The sequence below is a fragment of the Pagrus major genome, chromosome 23 (genome assembly GCF_040436345.1).
Source record: "Pagrus major chromosome 23, Pma_NU_1.0".
Classification (NCBI taxonomy): Eukaryota; Metazoa; Chordata; class Actinopteri; order Spariformes; family Sparidae; genus Pagrus; species Pagrus major.
In genome coordinates, this window is record NC_133237.1 from 17,951,660 (window position 1) to 17,971,656 (window position 19,997).

The 19,997-nt window shown below is 41.0% G+C and overlaps 2 protein-coding genes across 2 annotated transcripts; both read left to right on the forward strand.

The window, feature by feature from the left end:
• The first annotated feature begins 1,688 nt into the window (after positions 1-1,688).
• On the forward strand, positions 1,689-5,020 carry LOC141019883 (perforin-1-like). Its single transcript, XM_073494909.1, has 4 exons — positions 1,689-2,234; positions 2,339-2,477; positions 2,580-2,791; positions 3,401-5,020. Exons 1-4 carry the CDS (start codon positions 1,702-1,704, stop codon positions 4,296-4,298), a joined length of 1,782 nt encoding a protein of 593 aa, XP_073351010.1. The 5' UTR covers positions 1,689-1,701; the 3' UTR covers positions 4,299-5,020.
• A 1,887-nt stretch (positions 5,021-6,907) lies between these two features.
• LOC141019526 (perforin-1-like) lies at positions 6,908-9,708 on the forward strand. Its single transcript, XM_073494471.1, has 4 exons — positions 6,908-7,476; positions 7,600-7,738; positions 7,850-8,064; positions 8,199-9,708. The coding sequence occupies exons 1-4, from the start codon at positions 6,944-6,946 to the stop codon at positions 9,061-9,063; spliced, it is 1,752 nt and encodes a 583-aa protein (XP_073350572.1). The 5' UTR covers positions 6,908-6,943; the 3' UTR covers positions 9,064-9,708.
• Positions 9,709-19,997: the final 10,289 nt, after the last annotated feature.

Consider the following 19,997-nt stretch of genomic DNA (forward strand, 5'->3'; position numbering starts at 1 on the left):
TTTGCTGTTGAACCACCCTAAAATCACATCGTGTTTGGTATAGTCTTGGGAAAGGCATCAGAGTCTTCTTTGCAATAGCTGAGAGAAATGACATTAGTCAAACTGTCATATCAGGTGTTTTTTCTCACTGTTCTGTTTCAGACCACTAACACCTCACGCCCCTTTCACATCCAGTCTTGCTTGTCTTTTAACATGCGAACTGATGCATTCAAAAGTACTGATTGTTCCTTGTTTCCATTTTGTTTGTACATTGTCCGTATCATCATCATGATGTCAGCGACTCAGCACATATTACATACAACTACAAAAATCACATTTTGTTTGTTATAGTTCTTTATGTGTGATTTTATGTTGCCCTCAACTTTGTTCTTTTTTTTTTCTTTTTGTTTATGAGAAAAATTAGTCTGCAGTTGTTAATGTGTGAAACCACTTGTTTTTGTGGCCTGTTTAGACCATAGACCACTTTTGTCACAGCCCCTCACTTCCTGTCTTGCTTGTCTTAAAAAGTACTGATACGGATGCAGACAATCAGCTGTGGCATGAACACAGAAGACAAAGGTGAGTCGATACAGATTTGCTAATTTTGAAATATTCTCAAACTTTATCCACACATAACCTTATTGGGTTATCAAACATAATTATATGTAATATTAATATTAATAACTTTTTAAAATAAAGCACCCTTAAAGGACAATGTTAGACAGTGCTTGACAATAACACATGAAATTTAACCTAAGATAAAATAGTTATATCCATTGAGAAAAAGCTGTGAGGTAAAAAAACAAACAAAAAAAAGACGACTTTTAAAGGTCCTATTTGTAATTTTTTTTTTTTTTTTTTTTTTAAAGTAGATTTTTGAGTCTGACGTACAATCCAAAGTGTCAGTATTTGACGAGTTGGGATGAGCAACATAACATAACCTCTTTTATACTATAATGCATTAATGCAGGACAGTCAAAAACTTTGAAACCATTTTTCTCAGTTTCATAGTTAGTGTCGTTACTGCGATTAGCCGTTGTAGGGCAAAATGGCTGGGCCATCATTGGAAGTATTAAATTTGTTTCTCTTGATCATCACGTTTTACATTGTTCTAATCATAATTTGCCAAACTATATGGAGGTGAAAGAATATTGACTGATTAACAGCCTTACTACGTTTTCTTTTTTATGTAGAAAATTTGGGGCAGTCATGTGATGCGTTTTTTTTACTATTTACATTCTTCTACCACACAAGTAGACTAGTTAGCTCGCAAGGCAGCCAAATATTAGTCTTGTGACACCTTCTGCTGTCTCCGTCGGTCACGTCCGAGTCTCCCTGTTCCCTCAGTCATAGGGTTTGTGTTCCTGTCGAAGAGTAAAAATCTTGTGCAATGTGGCAGAAACAATCTTTTTGAGTGGCTTGGTTTCAGCTAGTCTTGGGTTTTTATAACTTTAAGCTTTAGAAATGGGTTGAAAATATGTTAAAACAGAGGGCTCCAGCTGGTTTTCTTCAAGAAGGGGTTAACAGCGGCAGGTTTAAAATGGAGAAAATGCTGGTAGATTGAGAGCAGTTAATTATGGCTATATCTGGCAATATAGTAATATAGTACTTTAGGCCTGTCCAACATGCAGCTTAAAGTGGTGTAGTAATGTTCATGTTTATGTTTGATCAACAAATAATTTTCTTTTTCAGGATAAACCATCAGTTTGTATCGGCAGCAACATGTTTCTGTTGAACATTTGCGTCCTTGCTGGTCTCATGCTGTCCCTCCCTCAGTGCGCGTATCAATCTTGCGAGGAGGGGAAACCCAAAGAGTGCTTGGATGCAGAATTTGCTCCAGGCACCAATTTGGCCGGGGAAGGTTTCGACATCACCAAACTGGAACGTAAGGGGGCCTTTGTGATCGACGTGAATCGGTGGAAACGCAAGGACAAGAGATGCACCCTGTGTAGCAACCCCTATCTAGAGAACAAAAAGCAAAAGCTCCCGCTGTCAGTGGTGGACTGGAGGGCACAGCACTCTTGCAGTATGAAAGTGGCCAGTACAGTCCACCGATCCAGTGAGGCTCTGGTCAAATCCAGCACCTCTTCTGTGGACAACAACTGGCAGGTCAATCTAGATCTTAAAGTAGGAAAAAGAGGAGGCTCATTGATGCTAGCTGGTTCCAACTCTAAACTGGCTGATTACTCTATGGGAAAAACTAAGAATGACAAGTACGGCTTCACAAGCCAAAGCATGTCCTGTGAGTACTACAGGTAAGTTTACTCTACACACTCACAATCAATGAACTTTGATTTAATATTGTACATTTTCTTCATACTGGTCTGTCTTTTATTGTCTGGTGTCTCACTGGAAACAGCTACCGAGTGTCCGGCGCTCCCAGGTTGCACAAAGAATTTCGCAAAGCAGTGAAACAACTCCCCGAAATCTACAGCCCTGACAACAAGCAACAATTTTACAAACTGATTGATAACTTCGGCACCCATTACATCACCAAGGTGAACCAAAATGATGGAATGGTTGTAACAAAAGGAAATGCAACAAACAAACATCTAATTATCATTTGTTAATGAGCTATGTGTGAAAATATATAATTCCAGGTGAAGTTGGGAGGAAGTGTTGAGTCTGTGACCAGCATCAAGCAGTGCGAGGCCAGCCTGAGTGGCCTCAGTGTGGAAGAGGTGGGGATGTGCCTGAGAGCTGAGGCGTCCGCCAGCGTCCACATTACAGTTAGTGCTCAAACAGAACACTGCAAGAAGGACATTGACAAGACGGACAGTAAGTCCGCCTTCTCCAGCCTCTTCAACGACAGGTATGGAACATTTTCTCATATATTTTGTCACCTTTTCTGATAATCTGCATTTCTAAATAAAATGTATTAACCTCAACATTGTTAAGACCAAACTGTGGTTTCTTAAATGCAAGAATTGATTCGGAATATAAAAAGCTCCTCCAAATCATCTCCAATCTCCAAACAGTCCTGAATTAAGGTCAGTTGTCCCAAATCCTGAATCTTGCCTTGTTGATTCGTTGATTAGCCTCAGAAAGCATTAAAGACTGATTGTTTTCAAATATTCTTTTGGCGTTGCCCACAGAAGGGCACTTTTTTAGCACTCTATGCTTTTAAAATGTAAAATAATTTAAGAACAACAAAAGTCAACAAGGTCAGTTACACCTGAAAGTTAGACTGGATTCAGACCAAATCTGGTGTTGCGGCGTTTAGCTGCAGGTTTGTGCGGCAGTGTGGGATCGCACTCCATGGCCCAAATGTTTGGTCTGGCTCAGTTGATTGACTTGCTCTATATAAATATTATAATAGTAGGCAAGGAAGGCAAGGCAAATTTTTTTGTATAGCACCTTTCGTACGCAGTATAATAATAATGATTGATGGTTTAATTGATTGATTGTCTCTCCTCGTCAGGTTCACAGAAATAAAGGGCGGGCATACGACGGAGCCAGACCTTCTCTTCTCTGCTAAGAAAGATCCATCAGCCTACAAGGAATGGCTGAACACATTATCACAGCATCCAGATATCATCTCATATTCCCTGGACTCACTGCATGAGTTACTGCCTACTAAAGACCCTGTCCACCAGAACCTGCGCTCGGCCATTAGCCATTACATCCTGGAGAAAGGCCTGTGGATGAACTGCAGCAACCACTGTCAGGCCAAGAGTCACACAAGCGACTCGAGGGATCCCTGCGTCTGCCAATGCCATAACAACCGAGATGTAAACCAAGACTGCTGCCCCACCCGTAAGGGCATGGCGCGGGTCATCATAACTGTACAACGGGCTTCTGGTCTTTGGGGAGACCACACCACAGCCACGGATGGTTATGTGAAGGTGTCATTCAACCATCAAATGGAACGGACTTCTGTCATTCCCAACAACAACAACCCACACTGGGCCATGACCATTGACCTGGGCATCCAGGATTTGACAGCAGGCAATAAAGTGACACTTGAAGTGTGGGATCAGGACAACATCTGGTATGAGGGCTGGGATGATGACCTGTTGGGAAAATGTGAGCAATTTCTGTCTGCAACAGAGAAGGTCAAAGAGGAGGTCTGTGTCCTGCAGCATGGTACGCTGTTCTACAAATGGGAAGTGAAATGTGCTCCAAGCCTGGGTGGAGATTTGTGCACTGACTACAAACCCTCACCTATGAATCCGAGTCTGAAGAGTCTGTATGTGTCCCGTCATGCCCGACCTGTTCCAAAGCCCATCCTGTTAGAGATGGGTGTGTTTGTGGGCGAAACAAGCTCAGGGAGAAACCAGAGTCTTCGTGCAGAGAGTCAAGAGATAGTTGTGATATAAACAGCCATGTTTGGCTTTACCGATGCTGTTATCGTCCTCCTATCAAATCTCTACCGATCACAAAAGATGAGAGGTACATCAGTTTGGGAAGAACTGACAAAATGGTTCAAACTTAAATCAGAAAACATTCCTGTTACACTTTGTGTGTTCAGTTTAATCTATATTAAGGTCTTTATGACTTAAAGCGAAATGAGATTTGTATTTGACAGAAGAGCATCATCGTTTCAATATTTTTATATATCTCCATAATTGAATCATAAAGGTCTTAATGTACTGTAGACACCTGCCTGGTGTTTAACGGGACAGCAAAGCATATGTAGTCCCTCATCTATTTGCATTATATTTTACCAGCTTTTTATCTTGGCATTTTATGTTTCTATGCAGGCATTATAACATGTTGTACTTGCGTGTTTCATACATTTTAATCACATTACTGCCTTGTTGATTTTTGAACAGAGAAGTGACGAATAGAACAATACAGCTTAAGAGTACATTAGACATGTAATGCCACCATATAATACATGTCTTATGCATTTTATAGTCAGTTTCTCCTCTTGCACTATTTTTATATCTCCTTAGTGCTGTTATATATATGATTTTAATATATGCATTTATCAGTTTAGCTATTGATTGGTTTCTTCTTATTTTGTAATCGAGTGTGTTTTTCTCTGTTAATTTCAAATATGTTAATTTCTTCTTCTGGGTTTTACCTTTTATTATTCTGAAATAAAAAAGTCATATACTCATTCATATGGTTATTGACTGTTTGTATATCTTTTTATTTAGATTAATTTTCTTTGCTGCACAGTTTTTTACGTGGAAACAGTCCAATTCTATCATCATATGCAACTTTTAAGTTACTTTTATCGTGATAACACTTGAAAATCAATCATTCATGTGACAGACTTGTTCTCAGTGAGGACGGCCACAGCCCATCACCACCACTTCAGAGAAATGATAGGTTTGTGGTCTCTGGTTCGTTGTTGACTGGAAAGCCAGCCTGACTTTCATATTGTCACTAACTATTTCAGTTTATCTACCGACCACCAGCTCCTCCCCCACAGTACTCGGTCTGCTAAACGTCGATGATACTTTTTTTCCCCTGTTGCCTTTGAGACCACTGTCACCTCACCCCCTCACCACCTCCCGCCCTGTTTCTTATACTTTTAAACACACTGGTCTTCATGCGCTCACTCAGTTTCACAAACGCAGCCTGAACAGGCAAGACGAAGGTGAGTCTATGCTGATGTGCTCATACTCAAATATGCTTTCAATTTATCTGAATATACTAACCATCTGTTGCTTGATATAGTGTTTAGTTCTACTTAGTTTAGTATAAACTGTTTCTACCAGTGATAGTTTAGGATAGTTTAGTTTTGTCACATTTGTGAGAGCTATTTAAAAACAACAAAGGTTGGCCAAAGCAATAAATGAAGCTGTGATTGTTGTTGTAACTCAACCGTTATAAAAATATGGGTCTTAAGAGTGGATTTATAAAATAACAATTGACTGAAAAGATGAGTTTCTGCCTTTGGATATTGACTAGGAATGTAGAATAAAGAGGAGAGATTGATTAGAAGAGATCTGAGATATAATCGTGTCAATGCCTGCAGTGCTTAAGAAGTTATGCAAGACTCTTACAATCAATTATGTATTATGGTGGTTTCCTTTTATGAGTAAGAAGATATGTGACAAACCCCAAGCGAGACAAGAATGACAGACTTACTAACAGTAAGAAAGTCAGCAATCAAGATATGAGAAGATAAAAACTGAAAAGACAGATATGGTTTTATTTTCACAATAATTCTAATGTGGAAAATAGTATTATACTGAAAGAGTTTGTCAAATTTCTGGTACATTTAGGCACAGGCCACTGAAGGCAACCGAGGAGCGGAAAATAAGGGGTTTTAACTTACTCTTATTTAGCTGTATACGTTTTTGCCCATCCAGTACTTGACACTCTTGTGGAAACGGAAAAGAGACTTAAAATGGTCCTGCAAGGTTTGTTTCATTTACAGTTTGTGTTCTTCAACAAAACTCTATACATATCTTTGAGGTCTAACAACCGGGTTTAATGCATTTCCTTCTTCATAGAAGGTCGGCAAAAGACCATGTCGTGTTTTTTAAAAGTATATCAAAGTGAAAGCGTAATGAAATAGTTCCTAAAATGTCAGCTTGAGGTACACCACAAGAGAAAGAATCAAAGGAAGATAAAGATCGTCACTTATATTTGAGACTGGTACACTGTGTAGATAAGACTCAAACCACATGATGTTATCATGAGTATGAACTGCATGATTGACACTGCCTAAGAGAACAGAGTGGTTGATTTTATCTAAAGCAGCAGAGGGGTCCAACACACAAAGTAATTTGTCACCTACAGCAAATTAAGTGAACAGGAATGTGTCTACAATATTTTTGTCTACAAACGAGAAGCCCTGAAAAGAAAGGTTTTTACCCAGACCTTAGACAAAAATGACAGTTTTGAAATTGGTACAATTGACTAAAGAGATGTTCAATTAGTTTATAGTCGGTGTGTTCAACAACCAAGTAGTAGTGGTGTATGCTTCACTTTCTCATGTCTAAAATGTTTCTTTTTCAGGATAAACCATCAGTTTGCATCCATCATCCAACTTAACAGCAACATGTTTCTGTTGAACATTTGCGTCCTTGCTGGTCTCATGCTGTCCCTCCCTCAGTGCACGTATCAATCTTGCCAGGAGGGGAAACCCAAAGAGTGCTTGGATGCAGAATTTGCTCCAGGCACCAATTTGGCCGGGGAAGGTTTCGACATCACCAAACTGGAACGTAAGGGGGCCTTTGTGATCGACATGAATCTGTGGAAACGCAAGGACAAGAGATGCACCCTGTGTAGCAACCCCTATCTAGAGAACAAAAAGCAAAAGCTCCCGCTGTCAGTGGTGGACTGGAGGGCACAGCACTCTTGCAGTATGAAAGTGGCCAGTACAATCCACCGATCCAGTGAGGCTCTGGTCACTTCCAGCACCTCTTCTGTGGACAACAACTGGAAGGCCAATCTAGATGTTGATGTAGCTGAAAAAAGCGGCTCGGTAATGCTAGCTGGTACCAATTCTAAATTGGCTGAATACTCCTTAGAAAAAACTAAGAATGACAAGTTCAGCTTCACAAGCCAAAGCATGTCCTGTGAGTACTACAGGTAAGACCATCAGGACTGGAATTTCTCTACACACTCGCCTAGTTCTGAAAATGACTCCAATACTGTGATACATTTGCTTCATGCTGGTCTGTCTTTTATTGTCTGGTGTCTCACTGGAAACAGCTACCGAGTGTCCAGCGCTCCCAAGTTGCACAAAGAATTTCGCAAAGCAGTGAAACAACTCCCCAAAATCTACAGCCCTGAATACAAGCAACGATTTTACAAACTGATTGATAACTTCGGCACCCATTACATCACCAAGGTGAATCAAATTATTAAAAGAAAAAGCCATTTCATCGTAAAAAATGACAGCATCGGCAAAATTATACACCATATTTGCTAATGCGGCACGTCTTAAAATATATCATTCTAGGTGAAGTTGGGAGGAAGCGTCCAATCGGTGACCAGCATCAGGCAGTGCCAAGCAAGCCTAAATGGCCTCAGTGTGGACGAGGTGGGGATGTGCCTGGAAGCTGAGGCGTCCGCCAGCGTCAAAGCCGTAAAAACTGGAACTGAAGTAAAACACTGCCAGAAGGACATGGAGAAGTCTGAAAGCAAGACATCCTTCTCTGGCCTCTTCAACGACAGGTATAGAATATTTTCTCCTATTTACCACGTTTTCTGTTCATTTGCATACTTTGATGGAATAAACCCTTATAAATGACAGTTTTCAGCAACAGAAATGCCAAATGTAATATTTTAAGCAACTCTCTCCTCTACAGGTTCACAGAAATAAAGGGGGGCCACACGACCGAGCCAGACCTTCTCTTCTCTGCTGACAAAAACCCATCGGCCTACAAGGAATGGCTAACCACACTCGCACAGAATCCAGACATATTCTCATATTCCCTGGAATCGCTTCATGAGTTACTGCCTACTAACAACCCTGCCCGAAAGAACCTGCGCTCGGCCATTAGCCATTACATTTTGGAGAAAGGCCTGTGGAAGAACTGCAGTGAACGCTGTCAGACCGGCATCAAGAGTGACTCGAGGGATCCCTGCGTCTGCCAATGCCACAATGACCCAGCTGTAAACCAAGAATGCTGCCCCACCCGCAAGGGCATGGCACGGGTCGTCATAACTGTACAACGGGCTGCTGGTATTTGGGGAGACCACACCACAGCCACGGATGGTTATGTGAAGGTGTCATTCAACGGGCAGCTGGTCCGGCGTTCTCCTATCATTCACAACAACAACAACCCACACTGGGGCACCATCGTTGACATGGGCACCCAGGATTTGTCAGCAGGGCATATCGTGAGATTTGAAGTGTGGGATCAGGACAGCGGCTGGGACGACGACTTGTTGGGACAATGTGAGCAAATTCTGTCTGCTGGAGTCAGGGAGGACGTCTGTGTCCTGCAGCATGGTAAGCTGTTCTACAAATTTGACGTGAAATGTGCTCCGAGCCTGAGTGGAGGTTCATGCACTGACTACAAACCCTCACCTATGAGTTCGAGTCTGAAGAGTCTGTATGTGTCCCGTCATGCCCAGCCTGTTCCAAAGGCCATCCTGTTAGGGATGGGTGTGTTTGTGGACGAAACAAGCTCAGGGAGAAACCAGAGTGAAAAGTTTGATGTAATATAATTACCCATGCTTGGCTTTACTGAGGTTTACAAAGCAACATTGCTCTTTTAATCAGGTAAATCAATGACGCTGATCTATTAAATCTCTAGTGAGCATAAAGGATGTCAGGTCAGGAAGAATGTTTTATGTGTTGACAAAGCAGCTGCAGCTCAATTATGAAAAATGTCCCTAATATTTTGTATGATCAGTTTTGTTTCAGTTTAATTTGGAGTGAAGACTTTAATTTGACTTTAAAAGATGAGTGAAAGATTTAGATGACTGACATGTATTGTTAAAATGTTTCAAAACATATTCAAAATTTGAATAAAAGCAGTGGCAGACAAGATGCAATTGTTTTTATATACTGTATCCGTGTATTTACATCATAAAGTGTCCATTTTACTTTCACAAGTTGGCAAAACATATGCAGTAGATCATGTAAAAGTTCTTCCAGTTGTGAAAATGTTATATTCAATGCACCTTTTACTCATAGACTTATTTATACCTTATTTCTTACATGCTTCTATATTTGTAGATTCAGACATTATGTCTGGTGTAATCACTCTGTAGCACTTTTTTATCGATGCAATCATTTATAACATTTACTGGTGTGTTTACTATTTTGTGTTTGTGTATCATGAATAAAAGCATAATATCTGAACTGTTCGTAGTGTCTGATGTTTCATTTATGACATTTAGTTTTGATTTGAATATTCAGGTTTGGCTCAGGCAGTGCTGCTTTCTTGAGAAAGGATGTGGTAAAAACTTCCTGTGTACGGATGAGGCTTTGCTGACATCAGTAAAGTGAACAATGTGTGCAGGTAGCCATTATGTAACATGTTTTTAACTGAGAGGCTTCTATTCAGCATCATTTGACATATAATTTATTGGATTCAAACTGTAAAATTACCATTTTAATATTCATTTTAAAACATAGAGACAATATTCTTGCATCTATTTATGTTCATCAATCACCACCAAGTTTTTTTCAGTGTTGTTATAAAATAAGACTGGTGGGGCACCGCAGGTTTGGGACCAACAAGACAAACAGACATGGATAACAAATGTCCACTTACAGAGAAAGACAAAGGGGTTAAGGAAAATAAAACACAAGGCAAAACAGACAACACAACAGGACAAAATGGAGAGAAACACACACGAAGCTTGAAAAACACATTACACCGAGCGCATTATGGAAATGATCCACTTGAAGTCCAGGTCATTTGAATTAGCCTGGTTAAAGACAAAGAGGACAGGGAGGAAGAACACAAGTATAATGAATCAGGAAATATACGTAGATGAATTTGATTGGCTGATGACTAACACAAGTCTGTTTTTGAATTTTAAATAGTTTTGTGATGTTTTAACTGGACTACACCAATCGTAAACCTCCCTTCATTCTCACCTTTGTATCCATTTCCAAGTGCACCGTTCACTCCACCGTATTTGCCAGCTTGCTCTCCTGTGAAAGGATCAACCCAGTTCAATGTTATTAATGTGCTCAGAGAGAAACTGCAGCATTAAGAAAACAAGGTTTGACAGCCAAGTCAAACCTTGCAACAAAGGTCTTTGACTTTTACAGTATGTGAGGACTCAGCCAACACACTACACCCTTAAGTGGAAAATAATCCATAATGCATGCACTTGTGCTTTTTGTGTGGAAGCAATTTAAGTTAAAGTACATGTTCAGAGCATGTGAAAAGAACAGTGAGTCCAAAAATAGCTTTGCTTCGTTTGTTTTAGTCAGCAAAAAAATGTATTTAAAAGCACAGTACTATTTAGACGCATGCAAAACTACACAATGATTAGATACGAAAGCTATTTTGTAGCACAGCAAAATATGCAGTACATTATGTGCTGTCACTGTCATTATTACGCAACTAGACATGGCTAATAATGTCACCAGCAACTGCGCAGTAACTGGAAATTGATCACAAATGCGGAAGTCTCGGGTTTCTTGCTTACCCAAGGCATCATGAGTTGCTCCCAGCTGTGCACCGTAACCTTATCAAATACAAGCAAAGAAGTTGACTTGGACAAAAAACAAAAACACAAAATACATTTATGTTATGATTTGGTGTGTTTTGGACTTCAGGGTGCAAACGGGTGTATTTCTCAATTATGCAAGACATACCGGTACTAAAAATACATCTTACTGTCATGCTCATGTATTGCAATGTGATATACTGGTGTGACGAATGGCACATTATGTGAAAGGATATGTTATGGAAATTCACCTGTTTGCTGAACTCCATATCCTGCGCCAGCACCTGAAACAACACAAAACATGTAGATACTCAGACTTCACTTGACCTAGCAGTGATGAATCATATAGACACACATACCACACATTTTCACTGGTCACAGTTATCATTATAATCTGTTTTACTGTGGGTTCCAACCTCACTGGGGCTTTTCTGGTTGAACAACTGAACAGCACTTTTTCCATTAGACACAGTTTCTCACCCTCATTCTCACCGTATTTGCTGGCGGTTTTGGCGCCTTCAGCTCCGAGAGCAAGCTGCTGAGGAGCATACGGGTAGCCACCATCACCTAAAGGGACAACAAGTGTTTTGGTAGCTGTGACGTTGTGATGAACAGGATGGTTTATTGTGGTGTAACAAAATTTTATTCTTTGTATTTAGTTCATGGAGTTTATTCCACTTAAGCACTGAGGGCCTCAGGCTGGAGGTGTTGACTTTACTTTCTTTATTTGAAACTGTGACTGAGGACTACACCAATAAACAGACGCGACTAAAGTTCTAGTTATTAATTAATTACATTACTTTACTCGTACCTTCCAGTCCAGTAGGAATCACTGGAGCATTACCATAAGGAACCTGAGGAGCCCCTCCCCCTAGAGGAAAAAGAAATCATTTGGGTAAACTGACTCATATTTCTTCTCCATTTTCACCATTTCACATGCACAGGCCACAAACCAGTTCTGTGCTATCCACTTATTCGAATTTGACTCTTGTGTGGAAAGCCACATTCACAAAAGCCTGACTAATACTGTGACAGAAGGATGAGGTCATGTCAGCACTGCTCACCATATTTGCCACCAGCTGATTCGAGTCCTGCACCGAGCGCTCCTGCACCGAGCGCCCCTGCACCGAGCGCCCCTGCACCGAGCGCTCCTGCGCCGAGTGCGCCTGAAAGATGACAAGAGGGGCTTCAGTGACAAGCTTTCAAACATCACAGAAAATATACTCATACAGAGCTCTTGCTGGTGAATTGGAGGAGTTTGTTTTTTCTCCAGCTTATCTGCTGGTTTGATAGGATTTGTAATGGAATAGAGTAATAGAAAGTTTGACTGAAATGTGTCAGATATTTTGAGCTGTAGCTCTAATTCAGCATGTGTATTCTTAAACCAGTACAGAGCCTGCAACTTTGCAAGCTATGAAGAGGACAGTTGTTTGTTTATGTTGTCTTTTCCACTTGTTAAATGTTTAATAGAATGAATTGGATTGTGAAGCCTGAGTTAAAGCATTTACACTCTCAGTTAAATGTAATACATTTTATTTGTACCACTGTATGGTAGCTAGAGAAATATAAAGTATCAACTCTGTCTGTAAATTTCTTACCATATGCCCCCTGGACCGGTCCAGCATAGCCTCCTGTACTGAGGGCTGGGAATATTAAACAAAAAAAACATAAACAAACATGTAAGATAATGTTCATCCATTAACTGACTAACATCTTTCAGTGAAACTGTGTGAAAAGCTTCTACAAGAGCCAGAAACCGCCAGATTCAACTGGTCAGCTTCTATAAATAAGAGACAATAGCTACACCCAGTGGATGAAAGACCACACTGGCTGTTCAGCAGAGGAAGTGTGTTTCCTTGACGGCCTCTTATTTGGTCAGCTGTCAGACGATGCAGGTTAAAGGTCCAGTGTGTACGCTTTAGGGGTGTCTTTTGGCAGAAACTGAACACAATATTCCTAATTATATTTTCGTTGATGTATAATCATCTGAAGCTACGGGTATGTTCAGACTGCAGGCAAATCAGATTTGTTTCTCAAACCAGATCTGAAAGGCACCAACCAATATATCTGCATGGGTTGCTAAAGTGAGACATATGCATGAGTCACTATGTATGCTGGTTAGGCAGCTTTCCAAAACAGAAGCAAGAGAAATGGAAATCCATCATCTCGTTCTCCAAACAATTGCAGTGTCAAGACGCGGAGCAGACACTTTGAAATCTGATATGAGAGACCAGTGCGTCCGTCCAAATGTTTTTTTGGATCTGATTTGCAAAAAACACTTTTCATGTGGTTTTTACTGTCCAGATTTCCTAAATATCTTCAACCTGGATAAAATCTGGATGTGCCAAAAAACAGTTTGGGGCTGGCAGTCTGAACATAGCCATACAGAGGGAGTGGGTCATCTTCCAGTGAGTCCACCATGTTTCACCGCGATGTTTCTACAGGAGCCCAGAAGGGACAAACCCAACACTGGCTCTAGAGAGGGCCCTTCACGTTTTTCACAACTTTAGTAGCCACCATAGGGCTCCCCTAGGTGAGACGAGGGGTGTTCAGTTCAGTTTAAACACTAGACCTTTAAGGCATCTACAGGTTAGTGCCATCACCTGTTATGGTTTTCAGCAGGTTATAAGGCCTAAAAATTGTTACCTCCACTCTTCCCTGCTTTGTTCTCAGCAACATCAGCTAACTCTGCAGGGTAACCAAGCCCTGAAACATAGCTCTAATTAGCATTTTAATTATGACTGTGAGCTAATGGCTCTTTACATTCACTGAGCTTCTCCTCCTATCCTCCCTGTTGTTTTTCTTTAAATGGCACTCACCAGCCCCGTAGCCATCACTGTAACCATTCCCATAACCTGTTAAGAGAAGGGGCTGTATGTTAAAACATTTAAAAGCTGTATTAACACGTAAAGACTGAATTCAAAGTGTATCTTTTCAAGTGCTGTATTTGAACATTTCTGACTGTATCAAATGGAAAGGAAATGTTCGAGAGAGTCTTCATCATGCATGTGAAATACCTGTGGACAAAGCTTTTGCAGCATCTCCACCTACAGTGAGAAGAGAACGAAGAAAGTCACTCAACAGCACAAAGGATCAGCCTGTCTTAACTGGATATCATCACTCATGTCAGTGATGGCTTTGATGCAGATTCCCTCTGACACCAAACAGAATGAAGAATGATCTTCAGTCATTGCAGGCAGACAATTCACGTTTCATGGTTCAAGTTCTGGCTTCTGAATTTAAATCGTCCTCCATGTTGCTCTCTGTGACTCAGAGTGCTTAATTTGACTGATATAATCTGTCTTTCTCGGTGCATGTACTGAGGAGTTTCCTCTTACCAAATCCATTGCCTGGCACAGCACCCAGGTATCCTGTTGCTCCATCACCATAGCCTGTGATAACACACATTCAAAACCAATTTCATTCAAACCAGACTCTCACTACTTTTGTAAAGACATCAATATTTAACTTGGAAGAAAAATGTCAAATGGAAAGCTGCTACAAAAACAATATGTGGATGCTGTGACTTTCTGACTTTGTATACAAAACAAGAGGAAAAGACATCCACAGGGGTACAATTTGGAGACGACTGGAATGGTTTTAAAGTAATCCTTCGTTGCTGCTGTTGTTGTTGTTGTCTTCTACTTTTTAAAAGCACCATCAATTATTCACCAGCAAGAAGGAGAGTGAAACAGCCTTGCTTGTGACCTTTAAAGAAAGGCGAAGAAGAACTGAGACACAGCTCAAAAGCAAATGGTTGGTTTTCAAGGCAAAGTCTGAGCAACAGCTGATTTTCTGCTGTGCGACGCATCAACTCCTCTGCGTCCAAGATTAAATTCAGGTGGAGAAAATGATGCTGATGTTTTTTTCATTATTGTTTATTTTGTTTTTGTTGTTATTTATTCGCCCTTTCATGCCAAGGAAACAGAAATCTTCAATATATAAAATAACTGAACAGTTTAAACTCAGTGAGCCTTTCATTAAACTATCTTTGAAAGAGTACAAATTCAGTCATACAATTTATCCATCAGTGACCATCATCTTATTTGCCGATACGCTGATACTCAATAAGGCGAATATGGACCTATGCCAATGTTCAGCTGATAAATCGATGCATCCCGAGTGAAATCCTGATTCGAATAAGTTTGTGTTCTCAGACAAGCTTCTACATTTGTATACAGTCAGTGAGTCTGTGGACATAAAGAATCAAACTGAGATTGAAAAGCTTTATAAAGGAGACAGATACAGTACAATTATTCCACAGAAGACATCCCTCAACACCCTGGGAATACTCACCTTGTCCAAGAGCAGCAGCAGCTGAGATTTAATTTAGAGAGAGAAAGTTAGGACATGGTGCAAAAGTGATAAAATGAGAAAATATACCTGAAAGTAAAACAAAGAAAACTGAAGAAAAATGTGCGTCCTTACCTCCATGTTTCCCAGCTGCACCACCCAGGTATGCTCCCTGCCCCAAACCTGCAGGCAGCACATGGGAATCCTTTACCACAGGTGGTGTAAAATCTATCGACATCTACATCTGCTAGCAAGAACTGTTCTTGTGTTACGTGTCAGTGGTCAACATTACCTGCTCCATAGCCCCCAGCGCCCAGGCTTGCTCCCAGACCTGCTCCACCACCATAACCTGTGGAGGAAGTTAGCACACACTCAGCCAAATCACCTGTCATATACATAAAATATGAGTGCCAATATTTATAGAGAAAAACACGAGGAACAATCGCTCAGCTCTGCTTGTGGTTCAAAGTGGAAATCGTATTTTAAACGATGGGACATAATATTCTGTCTCATTCATGTGTTTCCATATACAGAAGAGGTTTGCTGTTAACAGACTGTTCAACATGTGCAGCTGACAGTGGAACAAAAATAGACACGCACACACAGAACAGATGTCAACATCTTTGCCTGGGTTGGGTGGGTCTAAGCACCTTCTCCATCCGACACAGACTGTCCTGAACACCAGATGCTGAACCGTCTTTCATCATCTCATTTCTTATTGACTATCTCTTATATCTCCCTCTTTCCCTCTTCATTTTTTGTATAGCCTTTGTAATTTATGTTCTGAAAAGTGCTATATAGCTCAGTTGGTAGAGCATGTGAACCATGTACGGAGGCCCTGACCTCGCTGCAGCAGCCCAGGGTTCAAGTCCAACCTGTGGCCATTTGCTGCATGTCATCCCCATCTCTCTCATCCCATTTCCTGTCATCCCTCAAGCTGATAAAAAAAAAGAGATGGACCAACAATGACTTCATGAACTCTGATCTAATACTCTTTGTCCTGAAATCTCACTCATTAAGAGCTCACCACCTGAATCAAGTGTAAGCAAACATATGAGCCATACAATACACAGCTGAAGGTGTCAGTGAATACAACAAAACTCCTCCATTAAACGAATGTGCCAAGGACAAAAGAAATGCGCCATTGTTTTTGACAATAGGACTCTGAGCTCCTGAAGGAGGATGCGACATCCTTGTCATACAAAATCCTTCTAAATTACAACAAGTGTAGGAGTGTTCACATACAACACATGAAACTGGGTTATGAAAAAGTCTTGGATGAAGCCTGATCTCAAGCTTGTTGATCTAATACAATCAGAACCATCCATCCTGTTACCAAGAAGCAAACAAATCTTACAACAGAAAAAGAAAGTGCTCCATTTGAGGGATCATTGCATAAAATGTGGGTATACTGGCCTATGTATTGATATCAGAAAAAACAATCATCACTCTGAAAAGAAAGGACTTCTTGGTTACTGCTATGATTCTCCATCCATGCAAAGGAGAAACAGTTCAAGGACAGCACTCAGCATGCCAAGCAATACATATACAGGCTAATGGATTTACTATTTATAGACTCGTAGTCACTGCAGCTGCTGGCCCATGACCTTTAGAGACAACAACTACCATGAAGCATCATATGCACTGCACATGCTTATTAGCAGATCCTGAAAGCCACAACAAGAATTATTGACCGGCACAGTAATAATCAGTTATGTGTTAACTGATTACAGGTTTGCAGGTTTTACACACACACATATATGAATGAAAATTGGATAAGAATGAACAAAAAGACATTGTGATGGTGTGTAAAGACAAAGCTTTGCTCTTACTTGATGCCTGGGTATTCCTCCCAGTCTGTCCTGGGACACTGAGAGGTTTAGACTTTGTCCCTTCATGTTCAGCATGGGGAAGGTGTTTTGCCTTCTTTCCCTCAGCAGTATAGCCTTTAGCTTCCTGCCCTTCTGCTGAGGGGACGCCTAAACTTTGGGTTCCACTTACACCTGGGATCACTGGTGCGTAGTTCCCTCCTCCTTGTACTTGATGATTAAGAGAACCACGACCATTGTTGTCTACAGCAATTGTCCCACGGATTCTAGGCACACTTGTGTCTTGAGCCACAAGCCCAAGGTCTTTGACACCCTGCCTTTCTGCTACGGCAGATAAATAGTTTCTGGCTGCCTGACCCTGTGGAGGAGAGAATATATTGCCTCTGACATCTTGAGTCTGTGGAAGAGTTTGTGGAGATGCAGGCCCAAGATGTTTGCTGTCCTTACCAGCATGAGGCTGCGGCACTAAACTTTGATGGCGATTGATTCCCAATACATCTGACAAACCACGAGTGGATCCACAGTTTTTGACCCACTGATTTTGTTGGTGAGATAAATCATAGTCTTGTGCCCTTTGTACCTGTGAAGGAACATGACCAAGACCTCTGATGTTATCTTCAAGAGGCAGTTGCTGTCTTACACCTCCAGTGCCCAGTGTGGCTCCATGGCTTGCTGTGCCCCTTTTTAATGAGACCAAACTGTCATGATTTTCTCCTACCTCAGCAAGACTTTCACTGTCTTTATCAAAGGGTGTCATATGTCCAAGACTTGGTGGCTTGAGTTTTGAATCAAGGCCTTTGACCTCTCTTCCAGGTGGGAGTACAGCAGGTCTAAAGCCAATTCCAAGTATATTGGTTCTCCTCATGCCGGGCATTTCAGGTCCAAGAGTTTTGTCCCCTTTTCCATACGATGGACCTAGTGCTCTGCTCTTTTCTCTCATCAGATCTTGAACAGTTTGCCCCAGATGGGCCATCTCAGGTCCACCCAAATCTGCTGTCGATGCACCTGGCAGAGAAATATCATCATGCATTCGTGACTTCTTGGTGGCTCGGAGACAACAGTGCTTCTCTGAGGGTCAACGGCACACTGTGGTGGCCAGTGGCACATATTTACTGATCTGTATTTCGATTGATGTGTGTATCAGAGCATTCAATGCAATATAACACATCATCAGCAGTGTAATCAGTACTCGAATGGAGGTCAATCACGACCATACGGACACAATAAAAAATCCATTATGGCCTGAAATGTGTCCCGTTTCAAAGGACAGAATCATCACCATAATTAGGAAGTAAGAGGACAAAGACACAACTGAGGCCACTTCTCGTTGAGTCAAAGCAATGACATCAACAAATAAAACATGACATGACAACAAAATGTTGAATGCCATAGAACACACCAGTGTTACAGCACAGAGACAAGACAACAGCTGACTCAGACAGCGTCAGTGTGTGACAAAGACAACAGATAAACAAAGCTTAGTGAAACACTGATCAGACAAGGAAGCAGAAACCCACAGAACAGGGTGAAAGTTTTAAAAGTGAAAGATATTTGCCAACAGATTGAAATAATTCCGCTTTTACGGCACAGTTTCAGTCATCAAGTTTTTACATGCATACTTTAGCGAACCAGTGTGTGTGAAAAATTCACTTTTGTGCCCAAATAAATCAAATATGTGACCCAAATTCTTTGTAAGATTCTGCAGAACTTGATTGAAAGCTCAAGATTATTATAATCAAGTTGTTAGTGTGTATTCAGTTTTCATAATCTATTTTCCAGTAGCCCCTTCAGCTCTTGCAAACTGCAGCATTAAGTACTCCACACCATCAACGCTCATTAACTCTGATTAACCTCAGACTGAAAGAGTGGTAATAAGAGCTGGGCAACTCATGCATCATGCAACACATATAAAACGCTGTTAGAAAAACACTGTCAAACATCAGCATGTGAATCTACCCTCTGCACGCAAAATAAAATGGAGGATCTGATGGTAATATTACAGTAGATAGCTGAGATTTCATGCAAACAAAAGCTGGCATGAACTCGACTTCAGTGAGGTTATAGACAAACACAACACAGAACAAAGACAGACGCAGACTAACAAACACAAAGACCACACAGGTTGCTGTGGTGAAGGTTTTACCAGGTTTTTGTGCCTTAGCCTTCTGTCCAGCGCCATACCCAAGTCCAATTCCTAATGATAGCAGATAAGGGAACTGTCATCGATTTCACTTCACATACTGACTGACAGAGAAACCCTGGCCGACACTATGGCCATACAGGCGTACGGTCTTTAGTAGTTAGGCAAAGACAAGCAGCTCTGTAAAGGTAAGGGGGATGATAAAATACAAGCTCAAAGTTCAGTGAAACAGGACAAATGGTTATATTAAAGAAGATATGGTTTTGCAAGACTACCCAGCATCCTTAGATATCTCTTGTGTGCAGTCTGTTAAAACATGACTGACAGCGTAAGTGTGTGTTTGTGGCAAGCACAATGCAACATGAGAATATACTCTTCAGCATACGAATCTGAGGAAGTAATGGGGCTCTGAGGTTAAAACCCGATTCATCACTTACCTGGTCGGGCTCCAGGGTAGCCCATGCCAGCTAAAGCACCGTATCCTGGCAAGGAAACAAAAAGCCAGGTTCAGAGGAGGTGGAGCAAATCTATAAATCTGACCAGCACTCAAGATTACATCACTAGTGCTCTGGGCTTTTTCTCTGTTTTACAAGGACACATAATTTATTTGCTGAGATGCAATCTGCCCTGTATATCAGGTTCACAGACAATGACAGAGTGCCACTTAGCTGAGACTTATCAAACAAACGAACAAAGAGCGCGCTTAC